Here is a 19,723-nt window from a genome sequence, read left to right as displayed (position 1 = left end):
TTAACTGAGATAGCAGAGACCTCTGATGGAGATATGTACATACGTAGAAATAAACTTGCTGTACATATTTGCTTGCATTTCACAAAATTGTAGACATTTTCGTTTGTCGTATATGTAGACTGAACTTTTAAGCATAAGTTTTGGATATCTATTAAGTTAGAAGGGACATGTGCATGTTGTAGAAATGAAGTTTAAATGGAAGATGGGATGAGTTTGAGAAATACACGGATACTTTATTTTGTTTCCGAGTAACTAGACTTAATAAAAGAATATTTATTTTTATAAGCATTAAAAAAAACACGCAAAGCGTCTATTTAAGATGCTTGTCTGCAGGTAGGAAAGTAAGGATAGGGAAGGTAAATGTGAAAAATACACCAAAAAACGCAGACCAATTGAAAATAAATCTTTCATGAATTAATTTTGCAATTGGCGGGAATTGAACCCGCGACGCCAGTTTCGCAGTCAAGCGTCCACCCAACTACGCCACGGTGCCTGTCACGAAAAATTAATATTGTATCGCTTGTGATATTGCAGTATTTGAGAGTAATACATATATATATATATATATAAAACAAATATAAATAAATATTTCTTCGTCCAAAATTTTTCATTTTGTAGTCTTGAGATAATAGGGACTTACCTTTTTTTTATTGCTTGACAAATCATCTTCTTCTTCAACCCTTATCCGCACTCCAATGGTGCATAGGGCACTGCATCATATAAACGCAGTGTTATCTTGATCGTTGTAACACATGAAGGAAAGGTGATCAGCCCTCCGATTCAGGTACCAGTCCAGGGTAGTATTGAATAAAAATAACAGTGAAAAAGTCACTTTTATTAATTTGACCCTCCCTGGGAATCGAATCCGGGACGTCCAGAAAAGTAGCTGAGCGTGCTGACCATTAAACTGCGGAAGTGGGCCGTATGTTTAAAAATAGTTTTGATTATGTTGTTTTTTTTTTGTTAAAACTGACGACATTATAAGGGTTTTCTAAATGATGATTTATGATTTTTCAGTATAATATTTATTTAATATGACCCTGGACTGGTACTTGAATCGGAACGCTGATCACCTTTCCTTCGTGTATTAAACGATCAAGATAACACTGCTTCTATACGTTGCAGTGCCCTATGCACCATTGGGGTGCGGATAAGGGTTAGAAGAAGAAGAAGAAGAAATGACGATATTTCAACTCCACAAAAAACGGGCACTTAGAAATCCGTGACGTAGCAGTCGTCGTCGTTTCAATCGTATCTACTAATACATACGCACCCGCTTTTACGGGAGAAGCTAACAAGCTTAGAGGGTGACCAAACGAGGGATGGGGAAAGCCCCACGCTTTCCGTGAAACCTTTCTTGGGGTTTTTCAATGAAAAACCGCTTCATTTTTCCTTATATTGAAAACAGGACATTATAAATGAAAACATCATTTTCTTTCATTTATAGTAAAAATGCTCCTTAGATATAACAACTCTATATTTTTTATAACTTATAGCAACTCCATATTTTTTTGATATTTATAATTATAATAACTCTTTATTTTTTTGTAACTTTTACTTATAAAAACTGTATTTTTTGTAACTTATACTTATTACAACTCTATATTGTTTGTTATTAGAATTTTTAATTGTAAAAGCCCTCTGGGCGTTTATGTGAATAAATAATTACATATTCAAAACGGTTTGCCTTATTTAATATATTGTATCATGTTTTCAAACAGATGAAATTAGGTATAGGTATGTAAAAAAGTATTAAAGTAAATGGGAAAATTTTGGAACTGTTAGATGATTTCGATGTGTTCTAGGGATGGAAAGATTGATAAATGTTTCGAAAGGTTTAGAAAGGAGAGTGATAAAAGACGAAAGTAGTAAAAATCTGATCTAACACTCTCCTTATCTTTCATCGTTCACTTTGTGTTATACCACTTCAATAAACACTAATTTGTGACAACCAGTTTCGGAATAATCATTCCATCATTTATACATTCATAAAATTTTAAAAGAGAGAAAGACAAATGAATTTGTCATTTTCATTAACTTTACTTTTAACATTAATTTTCATTAACATAGTACTAGAAAAATTGATAAAATAAGACTGCTATTTTTGAAAAAAAAAAACGATTAAAAAAGTGTTAAATGTATAAGGGTTTGTAAATGTATGATGAGATGCCTGAATGTATGAAGGATGAAGAGTCTGAGAGAATTTTAAAATAAATGCTTTGTTTACTATAAGAAGATGTAAGTATATACATAAGTATATGATGTAAATTGTGTGTAAAAAATATTTTTTATTGAATGTAATATAAGCTAACTAAAGAAATAAATAAAAACATTAAAACAAAACGAAGAACTGTTTATAAATTTCAATATACTTTTACTAAGTCATGAAATAGTAAAATAAATTAAAAATTTAATATCGTTTGTGGTTTTCGACTATCTGCAGGAACTGAAGTCGTTAATATAAATAAATTAATCGAAAGCAATGGTTTTGTATACCTCATTAAATGAAATTGCTGTTGGAAACATTACAATTTTGTTAATTAAAGAAACCGACAGTGAAACCGTTTTGAAACAACCGTATATATTATCTTTAGCTATAAACTATATTTGTGTATTATTTTAAAAACAAAAGCTTTTTTATTCCACAAACTGGTTGAGTTAAATCTTTTTAAAGAAAAAAAGGGTAAAATTCAATCAGATTGTTGATCAAAACAGCCTTTGTTCTTAAAATAGTATCTAAATAGTATTATCGATTTAATTAAAAAAAGGTGTGTTGATATGGTTTGGGTACATAGGACGAATGAGTGAAGAGAAGGCTAATTTTGTTTTTTTTCTTATTCTCAGACTTATAACCTGAACGCTCAGACGGGAGAATCATCTGCGTGTGCCACTGCTCTACTGTGTGGTGTGAAGGCGAACTATGAGACCGTTGGGTTGGATGGGAAAGCCACCTTCGAGAACTGCTCCTCATCATTTGGTTCCAGGGTGTCCTCCATTCTGGAGTGGGCCCAGCAAGCGGGTAAGTTCATATTATAAACTATTGTTAACAAAAATCATATCGAAATCATAACATAGATGAGGAAGTTTTATTAATTGTTTCGGCATTAACTTTGTGGTAAGATATGTTACAATGATTAAATAAAACACTTGTTTTTATACCCTGTTTCACATTAATTCCATTTCAGTAACTACACCCTGTTCCACATAAAGGCCGAATTATGAATTACTTAGAAAATTTTGAAATCCAAAAAAACCTGAATTCTAAGAATAATCTATTAAATAATATATTGTTTCAAAATTCTTCACCTTTGCTTTCCATTTTTCCTTTGTATTCAAACTCCGCCCCTTGACTAACCCCCTCCCCCTAACTTTCCCCTTTCCTTATTTATAGAACAACTTCATATTTTATGTTTTAGTTTTTATTCAGACCTGAGTGATGAGAGTTTAGCTTCTGAAACTAGTAGTCTTAAATAAAACTCAAGTGGTACAAAAACAAGTGTTTTATTTAATCATTGTAGATGAGGAAGAATAAAGAAACCAGGGTATTCATATCATCATAGGCTGATTCGACAAACACAGCTTCCATGTCCAAACAAATATTGGAGCTATACGTTTTTACCACCCATTTAAAAATAATCAATTATTCTGTAGGATTGTGGTCCCGCGGAATTCACTCTACCACAATTTGATACCTATTTCTAAAAATGAGCTGCTTAGGCTCACAGAACTAGTATGAAAAAAAATACAGATATTTCTCTTTCTTTAAAAAAAATATGTAACTATCAAAATCACATTTACCAAAGTCTCTAAACCATTGATATTTCAAAGAATTTTCTAAAGCACCACACTTTAATTGCTTCAATTGTCACTGCATTATCTTTGATGACAAATCATATCTCGACATCACGGAGAAGTAAAGAAAACTGTTACGTTTTCAATACAAGTATCAAAAGATGCCACATTACTGGAAAACAATTTAAGTTCATAAAACCAATTTTCAAACAAGCGGTTATGGTTTTTCGATAAACACACCGTAGCGAAAGTTAAATTTGAGTTAGCCTTTTGTTGGTGATAGCTAGCATCAAAGAGAATTTTAGCAATAACAAACTATTCCCTAACTCACATCAATCTAATGCCTCTATGTATAGGTTTGTGACAAAAACAAACTCGCTGTGAACACCATAGGTTGAATCCCATAAGCAATATTCTTGGGTCAGTTATATCTACAACAGCAAAAAATCCTCAATCTTCAAGCTTGAAGACTTAAGAGAATGTTTACCCTTGTCATTTGAATTACAGTACCACTAACTAACCATCCCGCCGCTTCCCGCAGGGATATTTGATTTGATTTTATTTTAATTAAATTATTTGGATATTTAACAGAACATTAACATAAATACATTGACAATAGTGAAAAACAAATAAAACAGGTGATTGTAACATTCCAATCACAAAATTTCACAAATGTTAAATGAGTTAAAAGTAAACAGCAAGAATAAAATAAAGCATAAGTTAAGAAGATTAATAGGCAGACTTAATTTATAGCTAAAGTAAAAGTAGTAATAAAAAAAAAACAATAACAGTTATAAAATGTACGTACAAGTTGAGAAGAGCAATAAAGTTTTTAAAAAAAGTGCTAAGTAAAAGTAAAAAAAACAGTAAACGCATAAAACAGACAACAAATGCAACAGATACGTAGCTATTCATACATTGATACATAGTATCAATATACTGATACGTAGCATCAATACATAAATATTTCCTTTGTGAAATACGACACACTTAAAGTATTGTCGTATTTCTCATCTTATCAGGGATATGTAACTTTTTTTTGCTATACAAAGCCATTTAATTCAAATTTGAATTTCTTTAAACGTAATGAATTTAATTCTGTTTTTTCGACAAACTTTTGCTGATGTTGCGTTTTATATTTAAAATAACTGGTCTCGTATTGTAACTTATTTGTTCAAATTATAAAAATGGTATATTTCCCATCGAAACATTTTTAGCGATAAGTTATGAATTTGTCCATTTTTTCTTTTATTGAAAACCTTTTTAGGCTCTCCAACTTAGATTCTGTCAGCGACCCTTGTCGAAGCATGATATAATGATCTGTAAATCATCAAATTGCTGCCCTTTCAAATATGTTTTAATCAAGACAGCAAGGGCAGGCCAGAGATGGTGAATAGAAGGGATGGGAATGAAAGTCATGTCCTAGATCCTAAAAAATGAGAGCGTTTCGTTGATTTCCGTTTTATTTTTTCATTTTATTTTTTCTTAAAATGCTTTTGTTCCTTAACTCTTATTAAAGTACAGAATGTCGTGGTCATAAGTGCTATTCTTCTTTTCCTATATTTCTTTTTCTTCATTTTTTAAAGAGAAAAACACATTTTAATGTTGTATGATAACCTCTCGAGTAAATTGGAAACAGGATGTGTGAAAGAAGGTATGTAGTTGACAGAAATTGATGAGGCAATAGGGTATGAAGATCAATTAGATTTATTTGTATCTTATTTAGTAAATATGACACAGCTAAGACAAATAAATTATTTATGTGAAAAATCTTAATTGATGTAACATATTGAAAGCAATGTATCTTTTGTATTATTTTTGAGGGTCAACCATATTATTTTATTTCTTGAATGTTTTCCGCAGACACTTTGTGGCACATTTTACAAACTTTATATAATTAATTAACTTTGTTTTCACCACTTTTTTTATTTATACAGTTTAACCTTCTGGTTTCGACAAGAACCTTGTCATCATCAGGGTTTATTTTAGTTAAAAAACATTAAAATACTCTCACCAAAAACTTCCACACACTCCGTAAAAATTCTAAATGTAATTTTTTGAAAAATAAGTTTAAAAAATATTATTTTACTATAAATAAAACACTTTCACTGTCATTTTTAATACATAAAAACTGAATATGCTATAAATCTTTGTACACCAAAGGCAAAGAAAATTTTCTTAAGGACTTAATAAATATAATAAAAAAACTAAAAAAATACCACCACGTCACTTCCTCGCAGGAGTAGGCTGAGAGAATACAACGCCATACCATTAATAAATAAACACTCCTTGTGGTATCATAAAAAATTCACAATATTTTAAGTGTCCTTATGTTTTTGTTCACAAATCTAGGATTTTTCCACCGAAATTTAAGTAATGTAGTTTTCAATCATGGGTAGAATGGTGAGTGTTACATGTATATAAAGTGACCACTCAAAACCCAAAAAGGTCGTAATCCCTGAATTATTTACATTTCCATATTAAATTTTAGATATCAACACAAAGTTTTAAGTTTTCAGTACGAAATAGGCTGTAACCCTTTCAGTAATATTTCATTGATTTATTGTAACTGCAGATAGTTGGTAGAATTCCATATTGAATTGTTGGGTAATATATCCAAAATAAAACAAGGTTTTTGTTGGATTGAATTCTAAATTTATTTATGTATATCTCAATACGTGACGCGTTTCATCTTCTTAGGACATTATGAAACACTGACTCTGTCAGCAAACAAAAACCTTGTTTTATTTTGAATATATTATAATATATAAAACCCTTATCCGCACCCCAATGGTGCATAGGGCACTGCTTCATATAAACGCAGTGTTATCTTGATCGTTTTACATATGAAGGAAAGGTGATCGATCAGCCCTTCGCTTCAGGTACCAGTCCAGGGTAATATTGAATAAATATTACAGTGAAAAAATCACTTATATTTATTTGACCCCCCCTGGGAATCGAACCCGGGACCTCCAGAACGGTAGCCGAGCGTGCTGACCATTACACTACGGAGGCGGACAAAATTACCCAACAAATATTTCATTGATTTCAGGAAAGTGGACTGGGATAGTGACCACTACAAGGGTGACTCACGCGACCCCCGCCGCCCTGTTCTCGCACTCCCCGTCGCGGTACTGGGAGGACGACAGCAAGGTTCCTGCCAGCACCCGGAAGTCCTGCAAGGATATAGCGCAGCAACTTGTGGACAACCATCCTGGAAAGAACATCAACGTAAGTGTCCTTTAGTATTGTCCTTCGAGGCGCAATTACGTTTGACTACGCAAAATTCAAAATATCAAATATATCAATTAAGATCTTGACAAATGTCTTCTTCATCTCAAACCCTTATCCGCACCCCAATGCACCCCAAAAAACGCAGTTTTATCTTGATCATTATCACATGAAGGAAATGTGATCAGTCCTTTGTGTGAAAATACGTAATATTTAATTGTATTCCTTAGGAAAAAAAATCAAGAAATGTAAGTAAAAAAGTGTTTTCGAATCGTAGTTTTCTGAAACTTGCGTCATTATTTATCTACATGTTCAAACAGATATTTGTGTACAATTTGAACGCACCCAGATCTATGTTATAAATGCATTCCATTCCATAGAAAAAATAACCAAAAACATAAGTAAGAAAGTGTTTTCGAATCTCAGTTTTCCAAAACTTGTGTAATTATTTATCTACTAAGTTGAAAGGGTATTTTATTTACAAAATGTACTCTCGATGATCTATGTTATGTTAAAATTAAGTAAGAAAGTGTTTTCGAACCTCAGTTTCCGAAACTTGTGTAATTATTTATCTACAAATTCGAAAGGATAATTTTATACCTAACACTATTTCTACCGACCGCAACAACTGTTACATTATCCCTAGTTTAACACGTGTTTCTACTTTTCACCCTCGACCACACACTCTTACCATCCATCGACCGCTACCCTCAAATCTCGCACAATAAACCCTATCACCCGAATAACCCAATTCAAACAAAACTAAAAACCCTTCATTCTGAATCCATTGGTCAACTACAATCTTATGGACGGGAATTAGAGACCGATCCCGATAAATACTTGGAATTAAATTGATTTATGTGATTTCCCTTAATACCGACATTTTGGGTAAGCAAAGTGGGTAGGAGAAATTGGGAACAATCCCTAAAAACATTTATCCGAGAATACTGTACGATACAAATTTTTTTTTGAACAATTTAATTCAACATATTATTTATTTAATTATTGATTTGGCGATTAATTTGTAGAACTTCATTTTAATTTGTGTATTAATTTTTAAATGAAACACAGATTTTTTGAATCTACTAAGTCGTATTTTATTAGCAAAAACTGATAAAAATTAATATTGTGACAATTTTTTCGAGTAGTTATGGCATTTTCAAACGAACGTCTGACGTTATGACAGTCTCAAAGTTAAGATATTCGTTTGAAAATGCCATAACTAGGCGAAACAATTGTCACAATATTATTTTTTATGTGTTATTGTTAATAAAATACAACTTAGTAGACTCGAAAAATCTGTATTGGATTTAAAAATTAATGCATAAATTATTATTCATTTTTTAAGTAGTTAAGCATTTACTTTGAGGTTAATCGTTTTTTCTTTTTTTTTTACAAAAATGTTAGTACATGACTACTCTAGAGATTTTTTACTAACCGGTTTCGAGTGATACCGTCAATTCGTGAGGACAATCACTTCTATATTAATATTTTTATATGAATAAGTAATGTATGAAAGTTTGGAAGCAAAGATTTGGTAAAAGAAGGATGAAAGTAAACTAAATGCAGTTGAAATGCGATCTTTCAGTACGGCAAATCGATGTATGACATGTAGATGTTCAAATGGCAAAATTAGGAAAGAATGTAAGACTGAGATAAGCAATAGCGATAAAATTTGTAAAAAGGTGTGTTGAGATGGTTTGGACATGTAGAACGAATGAGTGAGGGAAGAACGGTAAAACAAATTTTTGAGGCGAATGTTATTGGGAAAAGAAGCAGAGGAAGACCGAGAAAAACATGGCACGATCAGGTATGCCAAATACTTGAAAGTGGTCAGGTTAGGAGTCGTAACAATCGGCAGGTAAGTATGAGGAGATGCATGAACGTGGAAGAGGCGAAGAATGTTTGCAAGGACAGAGTGGTGTGGCGCTCTATTCTCTCTGCCTACCCCTGCGGGGAAGTGGCGTGATGGTTAGTTAGTTAGTTAGTTAAATCTAGCCTTTTTAAATTTACATCTCAACTTTTCTTTATACTCCGATGTATATATCCCTTATTTCTGTTTAAATCTCAAGTCTGAACGAAAATATTTTCATTTTAAAATTCTTCAGAAAATTTAAAAGGCTGTTTTTTTTTCTATAAATCGTTGAATAAGACGTCGGTTGAATGTAAGCTTTATTTATTTTTGTTAGAGGTAATGAAAAAAAGAGGATTATTTTTCAATTTTCTCAGCAAATGCGTATTGAATATCATGAATAAAATAAACTTTATCAAAAGATAAGTAAAATTGAATAAATATGAGTTAAATAAAAACACTTTACTCTTAGTATATTTTTAAAAATTGAACTGTGTAATAATATATCCTTTTTCTAACTTCTACAAGAAAAAGAAGTAGTTTTTTTTAAATACACATATTTACTCTTAAAATAGGATTCTGCAATGGTGGCCAAAGGTAGTATTTTTGTTGATGGTTAAATCCATTCAATGCTTTTGTTATAAATATACATTTATATGTTTATGAAAAAACATGTGAATATGAAAAAACATTAGATTTCTAGTCAAAGACCTTAAGAATCTTGTAAGCTGCTTATATTATGGACTATATCCAACCTGCTGTGCCATGAATGGACATTTTTTTTCAGTTCCAGATTCGCTTCAAATTGAGAAAAATTTTTCACTGATACAAAAAAACGCTGTTTTTTTATAATTTGGGTCATTCTAGATGCACAAAAAATACTTCAAGATAAAAATTGGTTAAATACTCCATCATTTTCAAGTTTCGCGAAAAGGCTAAAGAAGATATCCGGAGTGTTAACCTAAAAAGTATAACTGGTCAAATTAAAAGCTACATATATTTTTATCATGTTTTCAGACGTTTCCCAGTGTTTAAAATTAATTCGGCGTTTGGATCTTCCATACAAATAAAGAGTTTTCTGGTATATAAAACCTTTCTCAATTACACATAGATGGCCGTTGTGAAATCATACGTACTGTGTCATGAGATTCATTCATCAAGGAGTTCCAAAAATTTCAGTCGTGTGGTTGTCAATCATGGGAAGAATTGTGAATATTGTATTTAAAGGCTGGTTAAAGTGATACCTTAACCAGCCTATAAATATAAATCCACATTCTTCTTCATCTATGTTCAGATGTCAAAAAACTAGGTTTATTTGACACACTCGAAATACTGTGAATATGAATTATTTTATAAGGATTTACGAATATTGGGAAATAAATATATAATTTGTTTATTTGAAAACACGTTTTCGCTGTTAAATTCGTTAAATCCACCAGAACCTTTATCATATACGTCAGAATTTTTATTATAACGTTCACAATAAAAGTAAATTGCAGAACGAATAAAAAAGCATTCAAATTTTAACCACATTGAGTGTACTGTTTACATTTTTATTTTTTGAATGTAATAATTTAATATGTAAATGCGATAAAATCCTTGGCACACAAAGGTTCAGGGTGTTTAATTAATTTGGCACTTTTCCCACATACATATATGCATGCGCGTATATGTACATATGTATAGGTAAGGGTTGAAGGGGGTAGGTTTAGCGACATTATGTAAAGCAGGCCTGGCCAACCCAAATTGCACCTCGGGCCGCATTAATGACCTAAAATTTTCCTGAGGGCCACATACAGATATTGGTAATTTTAAGAAAAATATCCCAATGAATATCATACCTATTGATCTTTTTGTAAGTATTATAAATAATTTGAATGCAGAGGTAATCAGAAAGTACAATCAGAGTTATGGTAGAAAAACATTACTACAACCTTATATGAGTAGAAAACATACATTGAACCAACAAAACATGTATCTGTATAGTAATAACATTTTTATTAATTTTGACAGTCGAAATCACTAATTAGAATACACAAATCAGCAACAGTGAATGCTGGGAACAAAGTGAATGGTGCACTTAAATCAGTTTTAGCAAATAAAAATCTATCAGCGGAAGCTAAACTGGCAGTACACAATGGAGTTCTGGTTCCAACCCTTATGTATGGAAGCGAAGCATGGAGTTGGCGAAAGAAGGATGAAAGCAGACTGAATGCAGTCGAAATGCGATCCCTCAGACGAATGTGTGGCAAAACGATGTTTGATAGATGTTCGAATGATGAAATAAGGAAAGAATGTAAGGCTGAGATAAGCATTATCGATAAAATTAAGAGAGGTGTGTTGAGATGGTTTGGACATGTGGAGCGTATGAGTGAAGAAAGAACGGTTAAACAAATTTATGAGGCGAATGTAGTTGTAAAAGAAGCAGAGGACGACCGAGGAAAATTGGCACAATCAGGTATGTCAAATACTTGAAAGCGGCCGGGTCAGGAGTCGTAATAATCGTCGGGTATGTATGAGGAGATGCATGAATGTAGAAGAGGCAAAGAATGTTTGCAAAGACAGGGTGGTGTGGCGTTTGATTCTCTCTGCCTACCCCTTCGGGGAAGCGGCGTGATGGTTAGTTAGTTAGTTAGTTAAATCAACAATATTACCAATTTTATTTTAAATAAAACCAATTTTTCAATGGCCACTCAGTGCGAGATTTGAGTTTCTTTTCACTTAGTTAATATGTCTAAATCATTTTAGATTGAGAGTTCTCCAACGCTTCGAGCCACAAGTTATGCACGGAAAATATAAATTACCAGAATATATGCATTTTTTGTAATTACAGAAACTTGATTGGTTTTAATGACTTAAAATATATCTGAAGGACTCGATATTTAAAAAATCTTATTTATTGATTTGCCGTTTGATTTGTAAAACTTCATTTTAATTTATCTATTAGGTAATTGTTAAATCAAGCATAGATTTTTTGAGTTTACTAAGTTGTATTTTATTGTTAAAAAACACATAAAAATAAATATTCTGACAATTGCTTCGCCTAGTAATGGCATTTCAAACAAATGTGAATTGTTTAGCTATTTAAGTACCGTCAGTCCATTTAATCTTCACATTCGTTTGAAAATGCCGTAACTAGGCGAAACAAGTGTTTTTTAACAATAACATACAATATAGTAGACCAAAAAATCTGTATTTGATTTAATCATTAGTACATTAAAAAAAAATTAAATCTTCATACATGACCGCACGCAAGCGCGCCGAGGGCCGCATGCGGCCCGCGGGCCGTGGGTTGCCCACCCTTGATGTAAAGGAATACCATAACGCACATCCTGAGATTTTATCTTTTCCTATTTTATATAGATTTTAACACAATGAGTGTGTGGTATTTATACAGGGGTGAATAAAAGATTAAATGAAGCTCTAGTGGGGTATTTTAGAAAAGAAAATTGGCATTAATAATTATAAAGGGGTAAAAACAAAACGTTTGTCCTTTTCCGTACTGTAATAGTCAGCACGTTTTGCTGTCATGCCAGAGGTTTCGGGTTTGAATACCGAGGAGGCCAAAATAAAAATTAATTTCTCACTTTTATATAAACTTCAATATATTTTTTTGAGATCTCAACATAGAATAAGAAGTATATGGATGTCTAGGCATACGCTGGTTTAAGTGATCACCTTACACACGTATAACATTTACGAATTCTACCCATGATTGACAACCACACAACTCAAATTCTTGGAATTTCTATATAATTTTGATAGTTATATACATACATTTAAGTAATCAGCCCTACCCCACAGGTGCCAGTTGAGGGTAGTATTAAATATTTTAAACTCTAGTTTTATTTGGTAAATACCACTATTTCTTCGAATCTATTGTGACACGTGTTTAGATGCATTCCGCATAATTTTCAAACACCGTTTGTGAATCCATGTAAGTCTAAATATATGAGTTCTGTCCTTGGAACGTTGAAGGTCGAAGATGGGGTAGGATCTGTTTTATTTTATTTTATTTTATTTTTATAACAATGACATCATAGACAATAGGGGTAGGCAGAGAGAATCGAACGCCACACCACTCTGTCTTTGCAAACATTCTTTGCCTCTTCTACACTCATGCATCTCCTCATACATACCCGACGATTATTACGACTCCTGACCTGGCCTCTTTCAAGTATTTGACATACCTGATTGTGCCAAGTTTTCCTCGGTCGTCCTCTGCTTCTTTTTCCAACTACATTCGCCCCATAAATTTGTTTAACCGTTCTTTCTTCACTCATACGCTCCACATGTCCAAACCATCTCAACACACCTTTCTTAATTTTATCGATAATGTTTATCTCAGCCTTACATTCTTTCCTTATTTCATCATTCGAACATCTATCAAACATCGTTTTGCCACACATTCGTCTGAGGGATCGCATCTTGGTATTAACAAAGAAAATTAAAATTAAAATTGGATAGATTTTACCACAAATTTACTGCCAAATCTATCTCACAAGAGCTGCCTTAAGTTGGCTACCCCAATTAAATAAAGGTGAACCACAGTACCTCTTATTGTTGTATACTTACTTGCAAATTTCTCAATGCACTAACATTACTTTTAAAAAAATATATATATTAATTTTTATTTTATATTGTAATATTTACAAATAAAATTATTTTTTTCTTTACATTATAATGTAAAGTAACGCGTCATGGGTTCTGCCTAGTGAGACGTTTATTAACAAAAATAAAACAAATTTTAAAAATAAATAAAAATACATTAATAAAATAAAATAAAAAATGAATGAAATTAATAAAAATGTTTGTGTGTATATATATATATATATATATATATATATATATATATATATATATATATATATATATATATATATATATATATATATATATATATATATATATATATATATATATATATATATATATATATATATATATATATATATATATATATATATATATATATATAAAATTTTAGTACCTTCATCCTTGATTTAGGTACAAAAAAGGTTTTATTTCTTATTTTCAGGGTACTAATGTATGTTACCTTCCGACGACCCCAAGACGATTTTTAAAGATTGATAAGGGTTTAACATTACTTTTAAGAAAGTGGTTTATTCGTATAAAGATCAGCGGATAATGGATTGGACAGTATTCAGGATACGTGTTCATGAGCGAAAGAAATTTTATTTTGTAAAAGTATTTTTTTCGAAGTTAACACATCTTTAACTTATGTATTTATTGTAACTGCAGACATTTGGTAGAATTTCATTTTGATTTGTTGGGTAATATATCCAAAACTAAACATGGTTCTGGATTGAATTCTACTTTAATTTAAATATATATGATGTTATGTGACGCGTTTCGTCTTACATTATCAAACCCTGACTAAAAATATTTACAGAATGTCCTCATATACTAACAATAATTGATATTATTAGGTCTAGGGTATTTTAGTGGGTAATGTGGATTTCAATGAAAGTTAAAAGAAGTTATGTATAATAGTTAAAAATCAATTAGGGCAGGGGTTCCCAATCTTTTTCAGCCCACGACGCACTTTCAAGTTTAGTATTTTGTCACGGCGCCTTACTTTAGAAAGCTATTTGGAATAGATAATGTGACTTTATACATATGTATATATATTATAGTCGAAAAAAATAGGTACTTACAATAATAGTAGTTGGGTAGAAAGATGCTAGCTATTGAAATTGAAATTGTTGCTTTATAGGTACCCGAGAATATTTGTGGTTTCGGATAATGATAGATGATCGACTCACGGCGCCCCTCTTGACTTTCTACGTCGCACCAGGGCGCCGCGGCGCACACTTTGGGAACCCCTGAATTAGGGTAAAATGAATACAATTTGAATGGCTTTAAAATTAATTTTTAACACCAAACTATAAATATTTAACTTTTTTGGGATTATTTCGTATCCATCTCTGAATATGACAAGGTGGTTGTAGGTAACAATCTGTGTGACGATTGGTTTGCTTATTTTATGGTCAGTCTCCACCCATCTCTATCCTCCGCTAGTCTCCGATTCTGCAACGCATGTTAGAGATAAATTCATCCAAATAGGTCAAACAGGGTCGTCCTCTGTAGTTACTGCCTTCTCACATGCCTTCCGCAATCGTAAGAAGCAAGCCTGTGTGTCTTATATTATGGCCTATCCGTTTGGCTCACTTTATTTACTAAGCATCTAGACTTCCCAGCCCTGCTTTATATCTCGTTGTTCCCTCCACGTTCCGACCAATGAATTATCAAAATGCACCTGTAACACCACATCTCAAACGCCTCCATCCGCCCTCGTTTTGTATGCCCAATCGTCCAGTTAATGTCATCTATAAAAAAATAAAAGTGGTTAAAAACAAATTTTGTGTTATATTTATTTTATATATTGAATTAAATTTGCCATGAAGTATCCACAAATAACTATTTTTTTAAATACTCGGAAAGTATTATTATATAATACAAAGCATTTTCAGTCATCAACAATTTTTTAAGAATTATCCTTCTCTACTTTCAATATAACTGAAATTCGAAAAATGTACCTATTTTTTAGATGGGAATGGCATTTATTATTTACTAACAACATTTTGAGTGTGTCCAAATCCTCGGTCACAAAATCTGAATTATCTCCAATTAAACCAGCCTATGACGGTCGTCAGCCCCGTAAATGCCCAGACTTCCATATTCTTCTTCGAGACATAAAAAAAATATTTTATTTACTTTGCTTTATATGTACAAGGTTTTTATATCATTAAGTGGATAACTGTTTCTAATAACTTAAAACAAAATCCTTTACTTTTTTCTGTGTTGGGAAGAGGAGGGATAATCTAGAGCGGGCCAATCAGGAATTCTTAGCATTTGCTTATTGCTGGGAGAAAACCACGTAAAACTCCTGAGAAGAAGCCGGACTGTTGACTGTCGTCAGCCGACCTTCCGTTCCACTAGAAGAAGGTTCGACATTTTGTGTGCTACCTTGGTTTACGTTACCAATGTCCTTCACTATTTTTATCAAGTATAATACTACCCTCGTGACAGTTCCTTATGATCGCATATCAGATAGGTCCTCACCCAGGCTCCTGCAACGCGCCTTCAGCTGTTGTCTTTGAAAACTGGAAGAAAAAGGAGAAAATCATCAAAAGGTGAGGGACATCATGAGGTGTCTCATCATCACACTTATAACTGTCGATTTGGGGTTTCACTGTATATTGTTCACATTTAAAATTCCTTTTAAACGTGTCTGATTTTTATTTTTTTTAATCCTTTTGCATTTTACAACGTAATATAATTATGCTGTTTGGATTTTAGAAATATAATATTTGCATTTTGCAACATAATATTTCATCTAAATATTTTTTATACAAGTATAAAAAAATATAATATAAATATATAATACAAAAAAAGATCCTACAAAGGCATGGCCTGTATGTGTGGGTATACATTATATTTAGGTCATAGTAAAGGGCACTGGCAAGAATATGTACAATTGATATTATAAGAAGTAAAAGTAAGATTTTTTTAAAGCCCTTATCTGTACTCCAATGGTGCATAGGGCACTGCATCATACAAATGCAGTGTTATCTTGATCGTTTTACACATGAAGGAAAGGTGATCAGCCCTCCGCTTCAGGTAGCAGTCCGTGGTAATATTGAATAAATATTACAGTAAAAAAATACTTTTATTAATTTTACCCCTCTTGGGAATCGAACCTGGGACCTCAGAACGGTAGCCGAGCGTGCGAACCATTACACTACGGAGGCGGATAATCGATGATTAATTTGTGATTTTTCCAATCTCCAGGTTCTACTAGGGGGAGGGCGTCGTCACTGGCTTCCCACCGTGACGCGCGACCCCGAGCAGCCTTCGTCCGAGGGTAGGAGGCTCGACGGAAGGAATTTGGTGGACGACTGGCTGCGAGACAAGAAGAGGCGGAAACTCCGCGCTGAGTACGTGTGGAATAAGGCAAAGTTCAACGAAATAGACACGGCCAATGTGGACTATCTTCTAGGTAAGATTTTAAATTTGTAATCAATAGAAATCAATTCGTCATTCGACAGCGACAAAAATCTACTCCCTATTTTCTATATTCCTACTGAAAAAAAGTGAGAAACATCTCGTTATACTCTCAAATCATGTTATTTAGAATAATGTTATTAGCTTTGTTGTAAGACATGATAAAATAATATATCACTTTTGTATTAAATTGTTATCACAAGTTTTGAAAGCTACAAATGCCTCCATTTACGGGTTCAAATAAATATTAACAGTGTATTTATTTACCTTAAATTATGTTTTTATATTTAAACCTAAAGATGATAGCGTCTGTTGTTGGAAAAGCTGTCGGAAGCTTCCAAAACTAGTCGTTACAAAACAAAATACTCATTGTTTATTATTTTGGCATTAACTTTGTGGTAAGACATGTTACAATGATTAAAGAAAACACTTGTTTTTTACCACTTGAGTTTTATTATAGACTACATGTTTCAGAAGTTAATCTTCCATCATTCAGGTCTGTATAATAGTTATTATACAGACCTGAATGATGGAAGTTTAACTTCTGAAACATATAGTCTATAATAAAACTCATGTGGTAAAAAACAAGTGTTTTCTTTAATCATTGTTACAAAATACTCAAGTGGTAAAAAAACTGGGTTTTAAAAAAAATGTATTTTTGTACATTAAAGTGCTTAGTTTGTTGCTTTGAAATATTCTTCCAGGAGACTTATTTCACAGGTACAAATAAGTTACAAACTCTACGTGGTTTTTCCTTATTCTTATCGTTCTTGACTCGAGAGGTTATCGAGTTTACGTAAATCTCAAAAAACCAAAGACAATTTAATGGTCCACTAGAAAAACGTACTACGTTTCACAAGATCTTCATAGTGTATACGTTTTTTTTATGTAACACTCACGAAAATTGTGAAATGCGTGCGTTGTTTCAATGGTGTTAAATACTTACAACATTTTGAGTGTGTCCAAATACTTCACAAAATCTGGATTATCTCCAATTACAGGAGTTATTTTTATATTATTTTTTGACATCTCATCAAAGGTGAATGTTACACGTGTGTAAAGTGATCAGTTAAACTAGTCCATGATGGTCGTCAGCCCCGTAACTTCCGTATTCTTCTTCATCTTTGATGAGATGTCAAAAAATAGTGTTAAATACTGTTTATTGTTCGGCATTCACTTTGTAGTATACCGAATTTAATAAAAACTAAATAAATATATATACAGTTTAAATTTAAATTATGAAGCATCTATGGCTTCTGAAACTAGTCGTCTTAAAATAAAATAATAATAATAATAAAACCCTTATCCGTACCCCAATGGTGCATAGGGCACTGTGTCTTATAAACGCAGTGTTATCATGATTGTTTACACATGAAGGAAAGGTGATCAGCCCTCCGCTTCAGGTACCAGTCCATGGTAATATTGAATAAATATTAGAGTGAAAAAATTACTTATATTTATTTTTACCCCCCTTGGGAATCGAACCCGGGACCTCCAGAACGATAGCCGAGCGTGCTGACCATTACACCACGGAGGCGGATAAAATAAAATACTCAAGTGGTAAAAAATAAGTGTTTTATTTATAATTTAATTTAAAACAAACTTTAATTAAAATGCAAAGATCTTACCATAATAAGACTGCTAAATCAATTTGTGAAAGAAACTAGTGGTATTTACATTAATAAACCTCAAAAATTACTGATCGGTGTGCCGTTCTATTCACTCTACCTACCCCAGCGGGAAAACGGTGTGATGGTTAGTTAGCTAGTTAGTTAATTATTAACAGTAGCAAATTTCGCTTTTTGTATTTAAAGATCCATACCGTGAATCATTCGGTTCGCTTAATTGGTTGAAAAGCTGAGCGTTGCCTAAAAGCATTTACTTGACTTAACCAAATTGGGTTGAAGGCATTATTATCGGATTAAGTATCAATCCTCGCGTCTGAAATAAACAAATTTTAAGGAAAATGTTGCGCAGAGAATACTAACATATTTGAAAATTGTGAATAATTTCAAACAGACCTCATAATTTGGTTACCTCATCGTAATTGGCAGAGAAAATCAAAGCTCGTCGAAGGATCGAATAATTTTTGCTTTTAAGACGAAACATCCACTAATTTGCTAAGCGTTATTTTGTCTTTTTTTAAAATTGCCTATTCTTCTCTGCCTATCATGTCAGGTTCCCCAACGTCAACTATCACTTGTATATGATATAAACAGGTTTAAAAAAAATAGATATCGAGATATCAATAAAGATATACATATTTAACTAGATTTTTAAAAAAAAATATATATATATACACACATATATATATATATATATATATATATATATATATATATATATATATATATATATATATATATATATATATATATATATATGAATTGATTTGGCTGTCACTTTATGGTAATATCTATCTTATGTCTTTCATAGTGTACTAGTTACTGCTTTAGGTACCCTTTAGGAGATTCTAGGTTCAAATTGCATAGGTGATTAAAATAAGTGAATGTTTTTTTTTATTGTTTTCATTTGTATTATTATTTTTTACCTTGGACTAGTACCTGAAGCTCTAGACTGATTATTTTGCCTTCAAGTAATTAACGGTCAATGTAACACTACGATGATGTTTTGCAGCATCCTATACCGAAACAAAATAAAACACGGAAGCTTGAGCAACTCAGGGCCTAGATTTGACATTTGGCTGGCTTAAGTGATCACTTTATGCACTTTTGAAACGTTCACTTTACTGCCCATTATTGAACATCCATATTGCATAATTTTTTGCGATATGTAATCTTCTACAGCACAGGTTTCCAA

General features: G+C 32.2%; 1 protein-coding gene across 1 annotated transcript in view; it reads left to right on the top strand.

Annotated features, from left to right (window-relative positions):
• Positions 1-19,723, top strand: part of LOC148300856 (alkaline phosphatase, tissue-nonspecific isozyme-like) — a gene marked incomplete at its 3' end in the record, with an annotated part of 32,674 nt that overhangs the window by 10,893 nt on the left and 2,058 nt on the right. Inside the window, exons 4-6 of the mRNA XM_088274201.1 lie at positions 2,845-3,019; positions 6,845-7,023; positions 16,691-16,898. Of these exons, the coding sequence (XP_088130327.1) occupies positions 2,845-3,019; positions 6,845-7,023; positions 16,691-16,898 (562 nt within the window). The remainder of the gene's footprint in view (positions 1-2,844; positions 3,020-6,844; positions 7,024-16,690; positions 16,899-19,723) is intronic.

This window comes from Brachycentrus maculatus, unplaced genomic scaffold (genome assembly GCF_059751285.1).
Source record: "Brachycentrus maculatus isolate JH-2025_06_01 unplaced genomic scaffold, ASM5975128v1 h1tg000647l, whole genome shotgun sequence".
Taxonomy (NCBI): Eukaryota; Metazoa; Arthropoda; class Insecta; order Trichoptera; family Brachycentridae; genus Brachycentrus; species Brachycentrus maculatus.
The sequence above is the reverse complement of the archived record's forward strand: the minus strand, read 5'-3'. Positions and strand labels throughout refer to the sequence as shown.